At 43.5% G+C, this 23,875-nt stretch overlaps 1 protein-coding gene across 4 annotated transcripts in view; it reads right to left on the bottom strand.

Annotated features, from left to right (window-relative positions):
* The window catches only part of LOC110533517 (homeobox protein PKNOX2), a 118,416-nt gene that overhangs the window by 12,800 nt on the left and 81,741 nt on the right, over positions 1–23,875 (bottom strand). For all 4 annotated transcript variants that reach the window (XM_021617805.3, XM_021617806.3, XM_090186163.1 and 1 more), the window contains 2 exons: positions 6,043–6,214; positions 1,049–1,234 (listed from right to left, as the gene is read on the bottom strand). In XM_021617805.3, the coding sequence (XP_021473480.1) occupies positions 1,049–1,234; positions 6,043–6,214 (358 nt within the window). The remainder of the gene's footprint in view (positions 1–1,048; positions 1,235–6,042; positions 6,215–23,875) is intronic.

Consider the following 23,875-nt stretch of genomic DNA (forward strand, 5'->3'; position numbering starts at 1 on the left):
ACCAGTCTCATCAACAGTGAAGAGGCGACTCCGGGATGCTGGCCTTCTAGGCAAAGTTGCAAAGAAAAAAACATATCTCAGACTGGCAAATAAAAAGAAAAGAGTAAGATGGGCAAAAGAACACAGACACAGGACAGAGGAACTCTGCCTAGAAGGCCAGCATCCCGGAGTCGCCTCCTCGCTGTTGACGTTGAGACAGGTGTTTTGCGGGTACTATTTAATGAGGCTGCCAGTTGACGACTGGTGAGGCGTCTGTTTTATATTTTTGTTCAGTATGAATTGTAAAGCATTTTGTCTGTAATATCTTTTTTGTTATGTGTAGGAACGCAGTAACACTACCTGTCACCATTGGCGTTGGCTAATTGGGCTCCTAATAAGTCAAACCCTATTGGAAAATAATATTCTCTCTATTTCAAGGTGCAATAAAAATGTAATACACACAAATGCAGCCTTTATCTTGCTGGGAATTAACCTCCCGGAGAATACACCAAATGCTTCCATGCACAGGACACTAACTCTCACTGCTAAAAGGGTCATTGTAAGGGATTGGAAAGAGGAGCAGCTGCCCTCATTTGCAGAATGGCTCCAACTGTCTCTGTCAAATTTGAGATAACTATTGCAAATATAAATGGAGAGTCAAAAGAAAAAGATATGGGTCATGCTTGAAGTTACTTCCTTAAAGTGAATGAAAACAGGGGGAAATTTATGTAATTTGTATTAACATAAAAAATAAAAAGACAAAACAGATGAAACAGTTGGCCCTTTCTAAGTGCATACCAGAGACATTCTGTTTAGAGTGCATATACCATGTCATTTCAAAGTCTAGTTTTGATTTAATTTTGGTTGTCTTGTCAACTAACGTTAAATGTGAAATTAGCTACAAAAATTCACCATGTCAATGGATTTAGGTAAAAAATATTAAATTAAAATATGATGACTTGTTGCAAATCCAATCCGTTAATTCAATGTCATCACATACATTTTTTTGCAGTTGAAATTACATGGAAACAATGTTGATTCAATGAGTTTTTGTTTGTCTGTCTCTTACCTGCTGCAGGCTAAGTGAGGTGTGCGAGGGCGAGTAGGGTCCGCCCAGGTCATTGCGGAGCAGGTTGTCGCTGTGCATCTTGGTCTTGAGGCAGGTGATGTAGCGGTTGCAAAAGTCCTTGCAGAGCTCATTAACCTTCTCCAGTTCCAGCAGGTGGATCCTCAGCACCTGGATGGCCTTCACCATCTGAGGAGAGAGAGAGGAAAATAAGCAGGCTCAATGACTGAGGAAAGAAGGAGGCTATATGCTAGCCTTCATGCTAGTCTGAGCTAGCTCGACAGACCCCTTGTGTGCCTTATAGATGATGTGATTGCCCTAGTCTGTCAGTCCCTGAACATTCTCAGATAGCCCTTGACATAACACTTGCTAATCCATGACCCTCTCAAAATTCTTAACCGTGGTCCAATCCTTTTCCCAACCAGGCTTCCCATTCCTGTGCTCACTCTCTCAAAGTCAGCACTCAAGGGCACCAGAATGGGGTGGAAAAGTGCTTGGCCAAGGAGGATCATTTTTTTTTAGTTTATTTGTTACAATTCATTGGTGTTAGATGTAAAAGATGATCAAATTGCTTCTGTATTGTAATGTCGTTAATGCATTTCTTTTGAATAAATATTTATTTAATGTACAAGTGAATAGGTTGGTTTACTTTTAAGTTTTGACCAATTAGGTAGCTTGTTCAGCTGTGGTCAATGGGAGAGTTGACCTGGTTAACAGGAGGACTGGTAAAGAGACGTTGATGAAAGAGGAAGAGACATTTTTATTTATTTTATATCACCTTTATTTAAGCAGGTAGGCCATTTGAGAACAAGTTCTCATTTACAACTGCGACCTGGCCAAGATAAAGGAAAGCAGTAGGACAAAAACAACAACACACATAAACAAACGCATAGTCATTAAGACAATAGAACCATCTATGTACAGTATGTGCAAATGTAGAAGAGTAGGGAGGTAAGGCAATAAATAGGCCATAGAGGCGAAATAATGACAACTTAGCATTAACACTGAAGTGATTGATGTGCAGATGATGATGTGCAACTAGAGGTAAGAGCAAGAGAAAGAGGATAAAGAACAATATGGGGATGAGGTAGTCGGGTGTGCTATTTACAGATTGGCTGTGTACATCTACAGTGATCGGTAAGCTGCTCTGACAGCTGATGCTTAAAGTTAAAGAGGGACATATAAGACTCTAGCTTCAGTGATTTTTGCAATTCGTTGAAGTCATTGGCAGCGGAGAACTGGAAGGAAAGGCAGACAAAGGAAGTATTGGCTTTGGGGATGACCAGTGAAATATACCTGCTGGAGCGTGTGCTATGGGTGGGTGTTGCTATGGTGACCAGTGAGCTGAGATAAGGTGGGGCTTTACCGAGCAAAGACTTATAGATGACCTGGAGAAAGTGGGTTTGGCGACGAATATGTAGTAAGGACCAGCCAACGAGAGGTCGCAGTGGTGGGTAGAATATGGGGCTTTGGTGACAAAACAGACTATATCCAGTTTGCTGAGTAGAGTGTTGGAGGCTATTTTGTAAATGGCATCGCCGAAGTCAAGGATCGGTAGGATAGTCAGTTTTATGAGGGTATGTTTGGCAGCATGAGTGAAGGAGGCTTTGTTGCGAAATATGAAGCTGATTCTAGATTTATTTTTGGATTGGAGATGCATAATTTGAGTCTGGAAGGAGAGTTTACAGTCTAACCAGTCACATAGGTATTTGTAGTTGTTCACATGTTCTAAGTCAAAACCGTCCAGAGTAGTGATGCTAGTCGAGCGGGCGGGTACGGGCAACAATCGGTTGAAGAGCATGCATTTAGTTTTACTTGCATTTAAATGCAGTTGGAGGCCACGGAAGGAGTGTTGTATGGCATTGAAGCTGGTTTGGAGATTTGTTAACACAGTGTCCAAAGAAGGGCCAGAGGTATACAGAATGGTGTTGTCTGCGTAGAGGTGGATCAAAGAATCACCAGCAGCAAGATTGACATAATTGATGTATACAGAAAAAAAAGTCGGCCTGAGAATTGAAGCCTGTGACACCACCATAGAGACTGCCAGAGGTCCGGACAACAGGCCCTCCGATTTGACACACTGAACTCTATCTGAGAAGTAGTTGGTGAACCAGGCGAGGCAGTCATTTGAGAAACTAAGGCTATTGAGTCTACCAATAAGAATGTGGTGATTGACAGAGTTGAAAGCCTTGGCCAGGTCCATGAAGACGGCTGCACAGTACTCCCTTATATTGATGCTGGTTATGATGTCGTTTAAGACCTTGAGCGTGGCTGAGGTGCACCCATGACCAGCTCGTAAACCAGATTGCATAGTGGAGAAGGTATGGTGGGATTCGAAATGGTCGGTATTCTGTTTGTTAACTTGGCTTTCGAAGATTTTAGAAAGGCCGGGCAGGATGGATATAGGTCTATAGCAGTTTGGGTCTAGAGTGTCGGACCCTTTGAAAAGGGGGAGGACCGTGGCAGCTTTCAAATCTTTGGGGATCTCAGACGATACGAAAGAGAGGGTGAACAGGCTGGTAATAGGGGTTGCAACAATTTCGGCTGATCATTTTAGAGAGGGTCCAGATTGTCTATCCCAGCTGGTTTGTAGGGATCCAGATTTTGCCACTCTTTCAGAACATCAACTGTCTGGATTTGGGTGAAGGATAAGCTTGGGCAAGTTGCTGCAGGGGGTGTTAAGCTGTTGCCCTGGGTAGGGGTAGCCAGGTGGAAAGCATGGCCAGCTGTAGAAAAATGCTTATTGAAATGATTAGTTATCGTAGATTTATTGGTGGTGACAGTGTTTCATAGCCTCAGTGCAGTGGGCAGCTGGGAGGAGGTGCTCTTATTCTCCATGGACTTTACAGTGCCCCAAAACTTTTTGGAATTAGTGCTACAGGATGCAAATTTCTGTTTGAAAAAGTTAGCCTTAGCTTTCCTAACTGACTGAGTATATTGGTTCCTGACTTCCCTGAAAAGTTGCATATCGCGATATGGGGGCTATTTGATGCTAATGCAGAACGCCAGAGGATGTTTTTGTGCTGGTCAAGGTCAGTCAAGTCTGGGGTGAACCAATGGCTATATCCAATTTGTTCTTGCAAGCGTATTTAAGGAAAGCACTTTTAAAGAGCAACCAGGCATCCTCTACTGATGGGACGAGGTCAGTATCCTTCCAGGATACCCGGGCCAGGTCGATTAGATAGGCTTGCTTGCTGAAGTGTTTTAGAGAGCGTTTGACAGTGATGAGGGGTTGTCGTTTGACCGCGGACCCATTATGCACACAGGCAATGAGGCAATGATCGCTGAGATCCTGGTTGAAGACAGCAGACGTGTATTTAGAGGGTACGTTTTTCAGGATGATATCTAAGAGGATGCCCATGGTTACAGATTTAGGGTTGTTCCTTAATAATTTGTGTGAGATTGAGGGCATCTATCATAGAATGTAGGACTGCCAGGGTGTTAAGCATATCCCAGTTTAGGTCACCTAACAGTATGAACTCTGAAGATAGATGGGGGGGGGGGGCAATCAATTCACATATGGTGAACATTATCAGTGTTGGTGAAGAAAAACTATGAAAGAAGATGATAAAAATAGAACAAAACACGTATCTACCGAGTTTTGAAGGGAAATACTGATTTTATTTTATAAGAGAGTATTATTATTTTGTTAAAAAATACTTAGTAGAGACTGAATCTACCGTCTCATCGTGGCGGTATTTGACAGCCTCGAGGTCAGCCTAGCATCGTGCGAGACCTGGAGAGAATTGCTTGTGGAAGATTAACGAGTTCATGTTTCCATGGCATATCTGTTGCTGTTAATGAGTACTGTCTGCATTGATAGCTGTGCTTGCTGTGGATCTTGTGAGGACAGCTGCACGGAAATGTTATACTTCGCTGAGGAAATATCTACGAGTAACATTAGTGAGTAACCACAGCGATGGGGTGCTTCGGGACTTTATTTTTTTTCAGCTCGAACGCGTGCTAACGAGTTTAAGCAATCTTGCAAGTAATTTGGACACGGGTTCTGAAAAATCTTTGGTGTTTATTATTTGAATTTATTTTGGTGTGGTACATTAAAAATGTGACAAAATACATCTTGAACCTTACGTCTGTTGCATTGGTGGAGTCATTTACTGTTTCATCTTAATTTAAATGCATGAAAGCATATCCTTATATAATAACAAATCTATAAGCATTCTACCTGAAGTTAATACCCTAGTTGTCATCACCCTAGCAAGTTTACAATAGGGATTCTTATTTGAGATGTCCCTCTCACCTAATATCCCATGCTGTTGAGATATTCTACGGTAATATCGTAAAAGTCAAATTCGAGCCGGTTGAGATGTTACATGACCATTACCGCTGCTTGTTTAGTCGGGGCCTTGTGCCATCTCAGATGTAAGCTCACATCTTCAGCTTACTGTACTGTGGAATAGTTAGTGTGTGCTGGGTCCAGCCCCCGACCAGCACCTCGTAAAGCACACAGATGCGGGGTTAATTGACTGCCGCACCACTTGTCGCCGAGCACCCACATAATGATTTCTCGCTCTCTAATTACTGCTAGCTGTCATAGGATGGTAGGAGGGAGAGATCATGAGAAAGGGGAAGAGAGAGAAAGGGTGAATAGAATAGAAACAGATATTGAGAGAGACAAAGGAGGAAAGTAAGAGGTACTAGAGGGAGGGGGTAGAGGTCGACGTGTGTGAGGGAGCAAGAGAGAGAGCTAATTGAAGAGAGAACTGTGTACATGAGAAAGGGTGAGAGAGAAAATAAGACAACTTTATTGTGGGTGGGACATGAAAGGGATATTTAACAGAGCTTCCTTACGCTGAGGAGGCATCTCACTAGTCCAGGGTGGCTTACTAATGTTGAGGATGATTTGCTCTCTCTACTGGTGGAGGAAGTCATCACAGTATGACTATGACTACTGCTCAATATTAGGAAGCCATGTTAGACTTTGAGATGTTTCAAATCCACGTTAAACTATTTAGATGGCCCCCAGGCGGGGTACTAACCAGGTTGTCCAGCTCAGGGTCCTCGCTGAAGAACGGCTTGTGGTCCTGCTCCTGCTGGTGGACAAAGTTTTCGATGTCCACATCGAAGCTGGCAGAGGTGATGCACTCGGAGCCCTGGGTGGCCTGCTCACACTTCTCAAACAGCAGGGCCAGCAGTGGGAATAGAGGGTGTCTGGAAGGATAGGAGAAGACAGGAAGTAGTTAAACTTTATAACTGCTCTAGCTGTATCTTGATTGCCGTATAAATAGTAGTTCTAGGTACAAAGAGGAAAAAATAAATCTGTTTGAGAAGGTTGCCTCGGTATTGGCGTATTTGAGGTATGTATCATGTTAACAGACTGAGGCCGGTATTCAATCCGATCGCGCTTTTTAGACAATGGTCCTTTTAAAGGCAATGTTTCTGTGTTCGCTGAGACCACATTCACAGTAAACACTGCATATGTCGGCTCAATCGGAAATTACCTAAATGGCGCATTGTCCCAATGTGCAATCAGATTCAATCCCGGCTTTAGAGGGAAGTTTAGTTGTGCATTGTGTGTTAACTACAGCATGTTGTACTGCAACAATGCTCTATTTGACACCCAGGAACTGCATTAGCAAGATAACTTGATCGTTAACTCAATAGACAAATACAACAGACAAAGAAAACGGTAGACAATGAGATCCGACTGGGCACAAACTAGTTGTTTCAATGTAATTTGTCAACATATTGTGATGTTGAATCTCTGTTTGAAACACATTTGGATTTGCAAAAAGTAATCAACCAGTAGTGTTTTCATATAATTTCAACCTGCGTTGCAAACATTGAAATACAATTACTTAACCTAACTTCACCATAATCATCAAAACTACAGTGCCTTGCGAAAGTATTCGGCCCCCTTGAACTTTGCGACCTTTTGCCACATTTCAGGCTTCAAACAAAGATATAAAACTGTATTTTTTTGTGAAGAATCAACAACAAGTGGGACACAATCATGAAGTGGAACGACATTTATTGGATATTTCAAACTTTTTTAACAAATCAAAAACTGAAAAATTGGGCGTGCAAAATTATTCAGCCCCTTTACTTTCAGTGCAGCAAACTCTCTCCAGAAGTTCAGTGAGGATCTCTGAATGATCCAATGTTGACCTAAATGACTAATGATGATAAATACAATCCACCTGTGTGTAATCAAGTCTCCGTATAAATGCGCCTGCACTGTGATAGTCTCAGAGGTCCGTTAAAAGCGCAGAGAGCATCATGAAGAACAAGGAACACACCAGGCAGGTCCGAGATACTGTTGTGAAGAAGTTTAAAGCCGGATTTGGATGCAAAAAGATTTCCCAAGCTTTAAACATCCCAAGGAGCACTGTGCAAGCGATAATATTGAAATGGAAGGAGTATCAGACCACTGCAAATCTACCAAGACCTGGCCGTCCCTCTAAACTTTCAGCTCCTACAAGGAGAAGACTGATCAGAGATGCAGCCAAGAGGCCCATGATCACTCTGGATGAACTGCAGAGATCTACAGCTGAGGTGGGAGACTCTGTCCATAGGACAACAATCAGTCGGATATTGCACAAATCTGGCCTTTATGGAAGAGTGGCAAGAAGAAAGCCATTTCTTAAAGATATCCATAAAAAGTGTCGTTTAAAGTTTGCCACAAGCCACCTGGGAGACACACCAAACATGTGGAAGAAGGTGCTCTGGTCAGATGAAACCAAAATTGAACTTTTTGGCAACAATGCAAAACGTTATGTTTGGCGTAAAAGCAACACAGCTGAACACACCATCCCCACTGTCAAACATGGTGGTGGCAGCATCATGGTTTGGGCCTGCTTTTCTTCAGCAGGGACAGGGAAGATGGTTAAAATTGATGGGAAGATGGATGGAGCCAAATACAGGACCATTCTGGAAGAACCTGATGGAGTCTGCAAAAGACCTGAGACTGGGACGGAGATTTGTCTTCCAACAAGACAATGATCCAAAACATAAAGCAAAATCTACAATGGAATGGTTCAAAAATAAACATATCCAGGTGTTAGAATGGCCAAGTCAAAGTCCAGACCTGAATCCAATCGAGAATCTGTGGAAAGAACTGAAAACTGCTGTTCACAAATGCTCTCCCATCCAACCTCACTGAGCTCGAGCTGTTTTGCAAGGAGGAATGGGAAAAAATGTCAGTCTCTCGATGTGCAAAACTGATAGAGACATACCCCAAGCGACTTACAGCTGTAATCGCAGCAAAAGGTGGCGCTACAAAGTATTAACTTAAGGGGGCTGAATAATTTTGCACGCCCAATTTTTCAGTTTTTGATTTGTTAAAAAAGTTTGAAATATCCAATAAATGTCGTTCCACTTCATAATTGTGTCCCACTTGTTGTTGATTCTTTACAAAAAAATACAGTTTTATATCTTTATGTTTGAAGCCTGAAATGTGGCAAAAGGTCGCAAAGTTCAAGGGGGCAGAATACTTCGCAAGGCACTGTAGGCTACATTCAATGTAGTACATTGACATCTGATTTGCCCAAAGGACACCATCATTTCAATGTATAGCTAGGTATACTATCATTAACTTATGATTGATTGCTATAAATTTAGAAGTATTTACGATTAGCCCTATAAATAGGATGCCACATGAATTATATTAATAATACACTTTTACCTTTGGAAATTGTATTTGACAAATATGTTATTCATAATACTCTGAACAAAAATATAAATGCAACATGCAACAATTTTAATGAGTTACAGTTCATATAAAGAAATCAGTCAATTTAAATAAATAAATTAAGCCGAAATCTATTTCACATGACTGGGCAGGGGCACACCCACGTGTGAGCCTGGGAGGGTATAGGCCCACCCACTTGGGAGACTGGTCCACCCACTGGGGAGCAAGGCCCAGCCAATCAGAATTAGTTTTACCCACAAAAGGGCTTTATTACAGACGGAAATACTCCTCAATTTCATCAGCTGTCCGGGTGGCTAGTCTCAGACAATCCCGCAGGTGAAGAAGCCGGTTGTGGAGGTCCTGGGCTGGCGTGGTTACATGTGGTCTGCAGTTGAGACTGGTTGGACATACTGCCAAATTTTCTAAAATGACATTGGTGGAGAAATGAACATTAAATTCTCTGGCAACAGCTCTGGTGGACATTCTTGCAGTCAGCATGCCAATTGTACACTCCCTCAAAACTTGAGACATCTGTGGCATTGTGTTGTGACAGAGTTGATATTTTTGTTCAGTATATATATATATATATATATATATATATATTGATAAGACTATTATTAATATAATGAATTTGGCATTCTATTTATAGGGCTATATTTTCATATGATATTTTGTGATTGACATTGCAAGAAATGTTGCCACACTGGTGAAAAAGGTACTGTTTGATGCCGACTGACACCTGCACCCAATTGACCTGATTGCCTTTAGTATGAGAAGCCTACGATAATTAACACAAAGCACAACCAATTTCAAGCTAAACAAGCCCTGTGGAGAAGAAGATGATTGCTGAAGAGGTAAGACAATAATTTTATCACCTATAGACTTATTTTGATTGTTTGTTGGACTATTGCAATTGAGCTGTGACTTATCATCAACGGTGGCGTAAATGCCATGCAGCTGTTTTAGCTCTTGTAGAGTCTAGCGATAATGGAAAATCTGACATTTTGACTGAAACTAGTGTAGATGGTAACGTGAGTGACACCTCCAGTGTTACAACAAGTGATCGTACTGAAAGGTTGTTTGATAGGGATGAGAATAAGAGGTTGCCTGATTGTGTGAAGCAGGATCCTCTCAAACTGCAACAAAGGGTGGTATATGTGTGAAGCTGGGATCTTGGGCTAATGAAAATAACCTCACCAGGGGTGGAATAAATAGTTTCAGATTAAAGGCTCTTGGAACGGAAGGTTAGAGTTACACTCCGAGGGGACACATCGAGAGAGAAAGTATGAATTCAATAACTTGGCCTACATGGCTACCCATCAAGTAGCTACATCTCCATTAGTAGACTCTGGAGTTTCTTGTATTTCATGGTTTCTATTAGATTATATGCATATGGTGTGCTTGGGCGTCATGATTTTCCTTAAATGAGGCCCTAAAACATGCACTGTCCTTCTGTCAGAAAATCAAGTTGTCAGAGGCTCTGATCTCCTTTCAAAGGCTTATTGCCAAAATAATTTGCCTGACAACCTCTGTGACTGGCAGGACTCGACTGACGAAAGGCCACGGAGTACAGGATATTTTTGCTTTACACTGGTCCCATAGTATTGAAGGATGTTTCCAAAAAGGTCTAACCTGGACGATGCTGTGTTGCATGGCCTTGTCCCATGCACTCTGACTTCGGTTGCCAGCTGTACGGTGTTTCCTCCAACACATTGTTGCGGGTGCCTTTCAGGCAAGCAGTGTGTCAAGAAGCAGTGTGGCTTGCGTCCGTACGGGAGTTGCAGTGATGGGACAAGACTGTAACTACCAATTGGACATCATGAAAAAGGGGTGAAAATAAATAAAAGCCCACATAATCTATTGGTACAAGAGACAAGGCGACTGTCTGAATAAAGCCAAGTGAAACATACTGCCAAGAACATCCAACCATCATCACCGTTGGTAGGATAATCATAATCGTAGGTCATCAATTTTATTTTCCAATGATTGCATGTTAGCAAGTAGAATGGATGGCAGTGGGACTTCACTCGCTCGTCTAAGGATTCTCAGAAGACAGCCCGATCTGTGCCCTCTTTTCCTCCATATTTTCTTAAGTAAAAAGCTTCTTCCAGTTCATGGTGAGGAATCGCTGTTCTGATGTACTGTCACGCTCGTCGAAATGAGTAGACCAAGGTGCAGCGTGCATAGAGTTCCACATAATTGTAATAAACCAAAACTCACTGAACAAACAACCAAACGAAAAGTGAAGCTACTGTTGTGCACTCAGGCAACTAAATGTAGACAAGATCCCACAAACACAAATGAGGAAATGGCTACCTAAATATGATCCCCAATCAGAGACAACGATAAACAGCTGTCTCTGATTGGGAACCATATCAGGCCAACATAGACATACAAAACACCTAGATGACCCACCCTAGTCACTATCACGCCCCAACCAACATAGTAAGCTGTTTATTCTCTATGGTCAGGGCATGACATGTACAGAAGTTACTACCAAGAAGTCTCAAATGCAGCACAAGCCACAAGGTAATGACGACCCCTTTTTCTCCCCAATTTCGTAATATCCAATTACAGTCCCATCGCTGCAACTCCTGTACGGACTCGGGAGAGGCGAAGGATGAGAGCCGTGCGTCCTCCAAAACATGACCCTGCCAAGCTCGCTTATCTCGGAAGCCAGCCGCACCGACGTATCTGAGGAAACACTGTACAACTAGTGACCGAAGTCAGCTTGCAGGCTCCCGGCTGCCACAAGGAGTTGCTAGAGTGCAATGGGACAAGGAATCTCAGCCGGCCAAACCCTCCCCTAACCCAGACGACGCTGGGCCAATTGTGCGCTGCCTCATGGGTCTCCCGGTTACGGTCTGCTGTAATGCCTCAAGCACTGCGATGCAGTGCCTTAGACCGCTGTGCCACTCGGGAGGCCCCAACATCTTATACTTGATCATTGTATTTGATAAAGGTATTCCATTTGTAAAAACAATTGGCATGATGTTGTCTAATCTATTATTTCAGAGAATCATCTTGGTCTCTCACATGGCTTAACCCTGGAGCATGAGGGCTCGAGGTTTCTTTCTGCCTTCTTAATTGAGGGTTCCCCCTCACCAAATCGATGCAAAGGATCAGACACAAGTATGAAACTCTCCATTTAGAATTTTGGTTTAAAGTTTAATAGAAATTATAATGTGTTTAGGTTGCCTTTCAGGTTGCATTTTAGGTTTCCTTTTAATACTTTTACACTTGCATGTGTTTTTTGGTGGGAGAGGACCTACCCAAGCGCCATAACCTGTACCACTGCCACTGAGAAGCAAAAGGATAAAACACCATGCAAGCCACCAAGTGTGTGGATAGGGAAACAGCAAACTAAAACATTGTGCATGTCCCAACCCAGCGATTTATAATGCGGTGGACCCTTCACAAAATAAGCCAACCCCTTATTCTCATTCTTGATCGATGTATTTGGGAAATGTATTCTAATTTTACCAAGAATTGCCATGTGGTTCAATATTTTCCAGCAGAGAATCTTGAGCATTCATGCGCCAAGGACAGGTCATGTGGGAGACCGAGGTCTCCTTCTGCCTCTTCAGATGAGATCCCCCCCCCCCCCCCACCAAAGCACTACAAAGGCTCAGACCCTTTTCTATAACGGAAGCAAGTATAACACATTTCATTTGTGTGAGTGCAACCATATCCGTAGGCTAGCTGGATTTCCGAATAACAAGAAGTGATTAATGTTTTTAATATTCTCTTCTATTTAATTTGTTTCCGGTTATAGTCTTGTCCAGTTAATTATATGCAAGTATCCATAAACTTTGCTATTTTCTGACAAAACATTGATATATATTTTCTCCTTTACATTGACACCAAGAATAAAGATACTGCAGTGAACAGTCAAAACAGAGGGGGCTTTGCAGATGGATCATTTCCATATCATTCCCACTTAACGTCTTCGTATTGATTCATACCATAGCTGAATGTCCTAGGCAACATGAGTAAACGATCCAAACTAGGGTTGCACAACTTCTCCAAAATCCCCAAGTTTTCATTATTCCTGGATTGAAGATTCACAGAATCAGAAGGGAATAAGTAGGGTGTCAGAAATCCTTCAACCAGGTTTTTTAAAACCCTCGTCCAAACTATTGATAACACAGTGATACGGGGTAGCGTCAAACAATTTGTTCGTTATTTTGTTTACTTGTCAGGCGGTGAAAAAGGAATCTCTGAACACTTCAATCAGATGCAATTTGAGTTTGAATTGCGTCTGATTAAAGTGTGTGTAGGCTGCTTTTTCACTCAATCATATGCATTTACTCCTGCATCTTTACTTAGCCTGCCACTGGATGTGCGGCAGATCATTTCACTGGACACGTCATTTCAACACAGAAATATGGGTCATATTAGGTTGAGACGATGATCAATAAGATTTCAACCTTTATTCTCCCATTCAAAAGACAGGCAACAGTTATTTTATTTCGGTACTATAGTTTGAAAACTATACTTAATTAATAATCAACTATTGCAGTGAAGTTGAGAACACATTGTGATCTGATTTGACCAAGACACACCATGAATTCAACAGGGATTGTCACCAATCCATGAAGTGTGTTGATTAGACGTTTAGAAGTAGTTGCCATTTTATGATGTAGGCTTATTTACATAAGGATAAGAGCCTAAGATAAGAATAGGAAAACAGACTATCAACCAGGACCTTTGATGTTGCACGCTCTTGAAAACCACAATACAATTGTACTCGTGGTGCAAAATGGATCTTCCAGACATAGGGTCTATAGTACTGTTGGCTATTTTCATTCTGTGTAACACAATTAGAGCAGTGACCTCGAACAGCATTGTGTAAATCTTTGTCCATGTAAAAACCTTTTGTCAGTCAATGGTTGAAATGGTAAACAAGTGAGCAACTATGTACATACATTCTGGTCATGTTGAAAGTGTATTGGGATGATGATTATTCAGCTTTAAATGAGGTGTACCATGTAGAAACACCACAACACTCCTTGGTGGCTATCCTGGGGGTGATTCCAGAGTGCATAGAGGGAAGGGGTCAGAACTGTCTTTTGCAGATTTTGCTCACAGCAATTCTATTAAATGGTTAAAACCCAACCCTCCAACATATAACGTGTGGCTGCAAAAGGTTTGGGAGCTGTATGAGATGGAATAAATGACACATTCACTTAAATGAAAAATACCTACATTAATTAAGATGGAGCCCAGTATTGAGACTTAACATTGTATTTGTGCTATTTTGTGTGTGGGTTTGGGTGTCTTTTTCTATTGCTCTTTTTGTTTATAATAATTATTATCTCTGGCTGGAAATGTGCCACCTTACATATTCACTTATTTTACCATGTAGCATGAACTGGACCAATCTGTATTAATATTTGTTTATATGAATCTGCTTTTTAAAATTGTTAAAAAAAAAGAACAGTTGAAATAATGTATTGCACCCCAAAATGGATTAAAGTTTAAAAAAAAAGTACAAATCTGGCACAGGCTTCTGGAAACACAGATAAGATATACAATAAACAAAAAAAACTCTCATCCCTTTACTTACTGGCCCTTGCGGTCAGGTGCATATTTCAGACAGGTTGACACCGCCTGTAGTATTTCTGCCTCCGTAGCCTTTGGTTTTGTCACGTGCGTGTGTCGATCTGTGCCTGCGTGTAGGCATGCATGAATCCATCTGCGTATGTACGAACAAACGTGTGCATGTGGGTGGTGTGAGGGAGTCGGTAGTTAGGGGGAAAGCAGGCATGCAGCACACAGGAATACTGTAGGATGCTGGGAGAGTGGGCCTCTGCTCTGGCTCTAACCTATGGCTCTCATTTGCAGCCTTTAATAGCCCGCTATATTAGACTGTAATCTACCTGATCCCGATTTAATGTGGCTCCCTCGGCCAGACGTGAGACGAATACTAAACAGGCAGCCATGCGCAGATCACCGAGCTGCAGTCCCCACGGCCTCGTCCATTGGGTGTGTGTGTGTGTGTGTATGGGGGGGAATCAGTATAAGTGCCAACCACTTCCTCCCTCTGGCTGCAAAGGTGTATTATGTTCATTAGGGCCTGTTTTTCAGGTTCTATTCTATGGCAGGTGTTCAACTGGACTAGTTATTACTTAACTTGCTGCTCATCTAAGAAAATAAAGTGTTGTAGACAGTTATTTTCTTATGAGATAATATAGCAATTTGTCATGTTGTTGATTCCAACAGCTGCCTTTCTCACAAGTGATGATTTACAGCTTTGGAGTGGAATGTTTGTTTTGCCTTTCGTCAGTGGTGTTCTCTGTAAACACACAGACACACACAAAAACTGGTGTAATGGAAATATGACACCATGTGGCAGGGCTGGATTGGCCATCTGGCAATTCTGGCAGATGCCAGAAGGGCTGGACCATTTTTTTAGCTGGGTCAGAATTGACACACACAAATTAAAAAAGTGACATTGCCTGCAGAAATGGCTGGCCCCTCTACCAAGAAGGGCCAGCCCGGTTTTCTCTCCCGGATGAGGCGGCCCGAAACCTATTTTGATTACGTCAAGAAGAATCCAGTAGTGTGGCAGATTACGCGGTAGACTTTCGCACGTTGGCAGCCAAGAATGCCTGGAGCCCGGAGTCTCCGTTCGATGCTTTTCGTCATGGACTATCGGAGGAGATTAAAGATGAGCTTGCAGCTCGGGAGTTACCCCTGGACCTTGACTCCATCATAGCCTTAACTATAAGGATTGATGGACGTCTACGGGAATGCAAGGGGGAGAGGTCTGTTTTCAGCTCCTCTCATTTGTCCACGGCTGCTTGCTCGCCCCCGAAGAACCCCGAGAGTCCCCGACGCCTGCATTTCTGAGAGGATTCGAAGTCACCCGAGTGCCCTCGGGAATCATCGGGAACGGGCAACTCGTTTTCTACTGTGCTTATGCAACAGGGCAGAGCTAAATTGTCACCTCAGGAACAATTACAATTACAGAGTTTTATGGACCCTACTCTGGTATCGGAGCTGGGTATCTCCACGCAACTTCTCTCCGTTCCCATGGACACCAGAGTACTAAACGGACCCACCATTGGCAATGTCACTTATAATACGGTGCCCATTTGCCTGACACAGGCTGGTTATCACAGTGAGTCCATACAGCTTCTTCTCATTGAATCTCCCTATGTTCCTGTTGTTTTGGGATTTTCATGGCTACAGAGGCACAACCCTGTTATTGACTGGACCACTGGTTCTATCCTGGGATGGAGCCTGTTCTGCCACTCACATTGTCTTAAGACGGGCAGCCTGCCCCGGGATGTCCTCCTGCGGGCTCTGTTAAAAGCCTCTAATTTTGCCGCCACTCCCGAGTACCAGGACATCTTGAAGCTTTTCAGCAAGACTCGCGCCACCTCCCTCTCTCCGCATCGACCCTACGATTGCGCTATTGATCTCCTCCCATGCACAACACTGCCTCATGGACGGCTAGATTCCCTGTCTGGCCCTGAGACCAAGGCCATAGAGGAGTACATTGAGGACTCTCTGGCTGCTGGGAGCATTTGTCCTTCTTCCTCCCCTGCCAGCGCAGGGTTTCTCTTTGTGGAAAAAAGGACAAGACCCTAAGTCCATGTATCGACTACCGGGGCCTCAATGACATCCCGGTTAAGAATCGTTACCCTCTACCACTCCTCCTCGGCTTTCGTACCTCTCCAGGGGGCAACCATCTTTTCCAAGTTGGACCTTCGGAATGCCTACCATCTAGTTCGGATACACAAAGAAGACGAGTGGAAGATGGCCTTTAACACAGCTAGTGGACACTATGAGTACCTGGTCATGCCATTTGGACTCACCAACGCTCCCGCAGTGTTCCAGGCCTTGGTCAACAATATGCTCTGTGACATGTTGAATTGATTTGTGTTTGTATACCTCGACAACGTCATTATTTTCTACCGTTCTGCTCAAGAATATGTCCTCCATGTCTGACAAGTCCTTCAGCACCTCTTAGAGAACCATTTGTTCGTGAAAGCAGAGAAGTGCAAATTCCACCGCTCCACTATCTCCTTTCTGGCATATATCATCAATGAAGGGAATGTTCAGATGGATCCTAAAAGATGAGAGTGGTGATGGATTGGGCCCAACCCACATCCAGAGTGCAGCTGCAATGTTTCCTGGGATTTGCTCATTTCTACCGCCGGCTTCATTCGGGGCTACAGCACTCTGGTGGCTCTCCTCTCTGCACTCACTTCTCCCAAGGTGCCGGTCACATGGTCCCCCAGCTGTTGACAAGGCGTTTTTGGCCCTTAAGCATTGGCTTACTACAGCCCCCATACTTATCCATCCGGAGCCGTCCTGTCCGTTCGTGGTTGAGGTTGACGCTTCGGACGTTGGAGTGGGAGCCATCCTGTCCCAGCAGTCAGGCCAGGACCAAAAGCTGCATCCCTGTGCCTTTCTGTCCCATCGTCTCAACCCCGCTGAGAGAAACTACGACGTAGGAAATCGGGAACTCCTGGCGGTCAACATGGCTGGAGTAGTGGTTGGAAGGGGCGGCTCTCGTGCTCCATGGGGTATCTACCCCTGCTCTTCCCAGAGCAAGAAGAAGATCTCAACATACCCTCGGCCCAGATGTTTGTCCATCGCTGTCGGCATACCTGGAAAAGAGCTTGTCTGCTCTTCTCAAGACCACCTCCAGGTATGGTCGACAAGCGGACCGCTACCGGACTCCGGCCCCGTACCCTCCGTATACATCCCACTTTTCATGCTTCCAGGATTATGCCCTTGTCTTACAGCCCTTTGTCTCCTGTTTCCAATTAAACGGATGGCCGTTTCATTGACAGCGTACACGGTGTGACGCCTCCTGTGTGTTCGACCTCGGAGCATGGGTTTCCAGTACCTGGTTGACTGGGAGGGTTATGGCCCGGAGGAGTGGTGCTGGATCCCCGCTAAGGATATTCTGGACCCGGCCGTCATCGCCGACTTTCACCACTGGCACCCCGGTCAACCAGGTATGTGCCCAGATGGGAAGGGTGGGGGTATGGCGCCCCTGGGGGGGGTGGTACTGTCACACCCTAATCCTGTTCACCTGGCTTTGTGCTTATCCCCAGTGTATTTATACTTGTGTTCTCTGTTTGTCTGTCGCCAGTTCGTCTTGTCTCGTCAAGCCTACCAGGGTGTTTTTCCGTGCTCCTGTTTTTCCTAGTCTCTGTTTTCTAGCCCTCTCGGTTCCAACCTTTTTTGCCTGCCCTGACACTGAGCGCGCCTGCCGACCTGTACCTTTCGGACTCTGACCTGGTTAATGAACTTCTGCCTGTCCTCGACCTGCCTATTGCCTGCCCCTTGTATTTTAATAAATAACAGAGACTCTAACCATCTGCCTCCTGTGTCTGCATCTGGGTCTTGCCCTGTGTCGTTATAAAGATATTTGATATAGTAAATGTGTTTTGAGGGTTTTGAACCCCAAATTAATTAGCCTCTGATATCAAGATAAAATGCCAGGGCCAAATTATTGTCCCAGTTCACCCCTGCCATGGAGCTTCTTCTAATAACCCTAGACATTATGGGTATGCACAGCAAGTTTTATTTGCTGACTGGCCCACACCTCCAACACCACAGTATGAGGACAAACAAAGGAGTAAATAATAAACAACAGCAGTAATTACCAGTGGTGTAAAGTAGTTAAGTAAAAATACTTTAAAGTACTTCTTAAGTAGTTTTTTTGGGTATCTGTACTTTACTATTTATATTTTTGTTAACTTTTACTTCACTACATTCCTAAAGAAAACAATCTACTTTGTACGACACACCCTTTTCTTGACACCCAAAAGTACTCGTGACATTTTGAATGCTTAGCAGGACATGAAAATCGTCAAATTCACACACATATCAAGAGAACATCCCTAGTCATCCCTACTGCCTCTGATCTGGTGGACTCACTAACACAAATACTTTGTTTGTAAAGATGTCTGAGTGTTGGAGTGTGCCCCTGGCTTTCCGTAAATAAATAAAAACATTTTAAAATTGGTGCAGTCTGGTTTGCTTACTATAAGGAATGTGAAATGTGTGTCAAATCGGAGGGCATGCTGTCCGGTCCTCTAGCAGTCTCTATGGGGGTGCCACAGGGTTCAATTCTCGGGCCGACTCTTTTCTCTGTATATATCAATGATGTTTCTCATGCTGCGGGCGATTCCCTGATCCACCTCTACGCAGACGACACCATTCTATATACTTCCGGCCCGTCCTTGGACACTGTGCTATCTAACCTCCAAACGAGCTTCAATGCCATACAGCACTCCTTCCGTGGCCTCCAACTGCTCTTAAACGCTAGTAAAACCAAATGCATGCTTTTCAACCGTTCGCTGCCTGCACCCGCACGCCTGACCAGCATCACCACCCTGGATGGTTCCGACCTTGAATATGTGGACATCTATAAGTACCTAGGTGTCTGGCTAGACTCTAAACTCTCCTTCCAGACCCATATCAAACATCTCCAATCGAAAATCAAATCAAGAGTCGGCTTTCTATTCCGCAACAAAGCCTCCTTCACTCACGCCGCCAAACTTACCCTAGTAAAACTGACTATCCTACCGATCCTCGACTTCGGCGATGTCATCTACAAAATTGCTTCCAACACTCTACTCAGCAAACTGGATGCAGTTTATCACAGTGCCATCAGTTTTGTCACTAAAGCACCTTATACCACCCACCACTGCGACTTGTATGCTCTAGTCGGCTGGCCCTCGCTACATATTCGTCGCCAGACCCACTGGCTCCAGGTCATCTACAAGTCCATGCTAGGTAAAGCTCCGCCTTATCTCAGTTCACTGGTTACGATGGCAACACCCATCCGTAGCACGCGCTCCAGCAGGTGTATCTCACTGATCATCCCTAAAGCCAACACCTCATTTGGCCGCCTTTCGTTCCAGTTCTCTGCTGCCTGTGATTGGAACGAATTGCAAAAATCGCTGAAGTTGGAGACTTTTATCTCCCTCACCAACTTCAAACATCTGCTATCTGAGCAGCTAACCGATCGCTGCAGCTGTACATAGTCTATTGGTAAATAGCCCACCCATTTTCACCTACCTCATCCCCATACTGTTTTTATTTATTTATTTTTCTGCTCTTTTGCACACCAATATCTCTATCTCTACCTTTACATAACCATCTGATCATTTATCACTCCAGTGTTAATCTGCATAATTGTAATTATTTGCCTACCTTCTCATGCCTTTTGCACACAATGTGTATATATAGACTCCCCTTTTTTCTACTGTGTTATTGACTTGTTAATTGTTTACTCCATGTGTAACTCTGTGTTGTCTGTTCACACTGCTATGCCTTATCTTGGCCAGGTCGCAGTTGCAAATGAGAACTTGTTCTCAACTAGCCTACCTGGTTAAATAAAGGTGAAATAAAAATAAAAAATAAAAAAAATGACTTATACTTATATGTTTGATACTTAAGTATATTTAAAACCAAATACTTTAACGGGTGTATTTTTAAGGTATCTTTACTTTTACTCAAGTATGACAATTGGATACTTTCTCCACCACTGGTGAATACATGATTTCATCCATATTTTAGAGGGAATTATTCAACAGTACTGTAAGGTTCCAGACATATTACAGCCATTGATTGACCTTTTACCAGATTAGATTTTTTCCCCCTGGTTTTGGACCTTTTTCCTGGTTTTGAACATTTTACTTTCATTGAGCTGCTCAGCTCGGAGCATGTAAGTGTACCATGTTAATTAACATGAAAATGTTTCTCAGTTCTATAATGTTTCACATTTATCTTCACTCGATTTAATGTTCACTATTTCAGTACTTCTGTATGAATATATCGCCCCATGCTTATGTAACAGACCAGAGATGTGCATGGTTAATCCAATATTCGGATATCCGAATGCTGCGAATATGTTAGTATTCAAATACTTGTGTGAGTATTCATTTTGGGCCCCCCCATAAATTCTAGGCCTATTTTAACACAAAGGCTTTTTCTAACTTAAATAAAAATATCCATGTGACATTTTTACATTCAACGATATATAATAAAAAAAAGTATTATTAATTGAATAAAAAGATTGGTAGCCTTCATGTGTGTAGCTTGTTGTTTATGTTGGCCAATCAATGTGGCAAAGAGGCTCAGTGTGTAGCAAGTAGGGTGAGAGTTCCCTAATGCAATGCAAATTGGAATAAAATAACAGAATTAAAAGTTAGAGAAATGAGAAGACGTAAGCTACAACACGCAGCCAAAAGGTAGGCTGTTGTTTTATCTGAATGGGATTTGGGAGAAAACACAGCATGTGGCCTCAATTAGCCTAGCTAGAGAGGCACTGATATATGAGATGATAAATAACACTGTGGCTGCTACAAGTTAGTTAGTCTTGGCTGTAGCCCGAGTTGCCTTGGCGTCTCTCTCTCTCCCTCTGTCTGCTCAGCTCACTCATCTCATACACACCGCCCCCTCTGCAGCTGCAGCAATAGAGTGCCAGTCTCTCCCTCGCGCAGCAGTACTTAGGTTAGAAACTTAAGTTTAAAAAAGCACATGTATTTCGAATATCTGCATATCTGTCAAAAATGTATGATACTATTCAAATAGGGAAATTATTTCAAACCCTCGTCCCTAGAACAGACAGTGATAAATCCGAGAGTGGATCGGACTGAGGAGATTGCACCCTTTACCTGTACAAGTCCTGCTGAGTCAAAGGCTGTCTTAATATGGACACTGTTTACCTGGACAGCCTAAGGTGTGTGTAGGAAGTCAGATGTGTGCACATGCATGTGTGTCCAGGCCTGCCTGCACTGCATTAGAGTGGGACCTCCCAACCCACCACCATCACATTGAGCACAAAAAACAGCCAGGCTCTATCTGCAGTGCGACGGAGTGGAGACGGCCGACAGGGGGATCGTTACTCAGGCCATAAAAGAGCCATTTACAGGATGGAGAAGCGAGCGGGGAGTCAGTAAGCATGAAGTCTCTCCTCCTGCACCATCCGGGCCACAACAACACACCACAATGAAACGTTCCTCCATGAATCATAGGTGCAGGATACGTGATGACTTAAACATGGATGGGGAATGATTATAAAAAACAGACAATTTTTCTGCAATTTCGTAGGTAAATCAAAGGCACTGTGTGCGTCCAAAATGGCACCCTATTTACCTTTATTTGCCTTTGTTCATTTTTATTTAACCTTTAGGCAAGTCAGTTAAGAACAATTTCTTATTTATAATGACGGCCTAACCCGGACGACGCTGGGCCAATTGTGCGCTGCCCTATGGGACTCTGCCCTATGGGACTCCCAATCGTGGCTGGATGTGATACAGCCTACATACCTACTGTATATAATGGTCAAAAGTAGCGTAACTTTGGAGTTGAAATGTCTTGGCTTATTGATCTGTACTTATAACTGGGACTTATTTATTCATTAGTTATAGAAAAATCATCCAATCAGAAAATTGTTAAATCAAATGATTTACACAAATTTTACAAAACAGTGCTTCCCCTCAAAAGAGCAACCATTTGTTGCTATTCCACATTTTTTTTCTCTGCCATTGTTTTTGTTGGGCGCTTTATGCACAGGCCAGGGGAGGAAGGGGGGAGGGAGGCGGTGAGGGAGGTGGCTCTCTCTGTATGTTCACCGTGTTTGCCTTCCTAATCAGTCCTGCCGTATGCCCGGGCGCTTTATTAGAACCTAGTCTGTAGCAGGAACCATGCTGTGTCTCCTCTTGACAAGGCCCTCTCCCCCAGGTTATGTGTCTGAAGCACACCCTGTGCAGGGGGCACACACGCACACACACACACACTCTTTCCCCCTCCACCCTCTTTCTCTGTCTCTCCTACTCTCTCTTTTTTCCCTCATCCATCCTCCCTTCATCGCCTGCAATGCGGGGTAGATGGGCAAAGCTGGCACAGGGTGCAGTGTCTGCTGTATGGAACATCTGAAGTGTGTGTGTGTGTGTGTGTCTGCCTATGTCCTTGTCAGTCTCTGTCACAGTCAGATTGTAGAGAGCAAGTGGGCCCATGGGAGACGGAGGCAGATGGGATGGTGTCACCTTCCTTTCATTGGAGCGTGACACTGTCATCAATTCAGTTTTTTGCCAGTTTCCTCTTTCCATGTTACTCCTTTCAAGCTGTACTCTGTATTCACCATTCAAACTGTCCAGTCAGTTTGAATCTATTCAGTCATATCAGCTGTGATTGTTAATGTATAAGAGTTAGATTACCTGCAGTTGACGTTATCGAAGATGATTACTTTCAAAAGTACCTATATCAAAGTTCTTGTCAGTCTTATCATTGGATTACCCAGATTATTTGACGTTAACAAATATTTCCACAAGTTCTCTGTATCCATAACAATATCAAAGTTCACATCGCTGGTTAACCTCCCTCACAAATATCCGACAGCCCTTCCTCTCTCCACCTCAGTCAAGTAATATGGCAAAAACCCCATAAAAAACAACCAGATATTGGACTGACCGAGCCAATAAACCACAGGGCTCTGACACAAACTCTTCTAACTCCTCCATCTCGTGGCAATTTAGCGCCAGGCAGCTGACTTCGCGAAGGGATGCCTTTTAAAAGAACACGGGAGGCTAGCTTTGTGCCATCAAACAGTGCTGGTCGTTAGGATGTCGGAAGCCGATGGGAGCCGAAATGGCAGCGAGAGTTTCACAGCGGCGATAGTAAACAGACTTTATGGTGCATTACCGAGGCCCAAGAGCAGACAGCCTGCATGGCGTACCTCATCCCAGCGCACAGTCAAATTAAAAGCGTTCCCGCCGTGTATGATATGGGATGCCTTTGCCTCGCTGCTGCGCCTCAAAGTCTTTGCTCTATGGAAACACATGCCTGTGCATGCTAACACACACACACACACTCAAATACACAAGCACACACACACACACACACACACACACACACACACACACACACACACACACACACACACATACATACAGTTGAAGTTGGAAGTTTACATACACCTTAGACAAATACATTTGAGACTTGTGAAGGTCTACAAATTTTTTTCTGAGTTCTTGGCTGATTTCTTTAGATTTTCCCATGATGTCAAGCAAAGAGGCACTGCGTTTGAAGGTAGGCCTTGAAATACATCCACAGGTACACCTCCAATTGACTCAAATAATGTCAGAAGCTTCTAAAGCCATGACATACTTTTTTGGATTTTTCCAAGCTGTTTAAAGGCAGCT

Source organism: Oncorhynchus mykiss, chromosome 10 (genome assembly GCF_057628025.1).
Source record: "Oncorhynchus mykiss isolate SJ-2025 chromosome 10, ASM5762802v1, whole genome shotgun sequence".
Classification (NCBI taxonomy): Eukaryota; Metazoa; Chordata; class Actinopteri; order Salmoniformes; family Salmonidae; genus Oncorhynchus; species Oncorhynchus mykiss.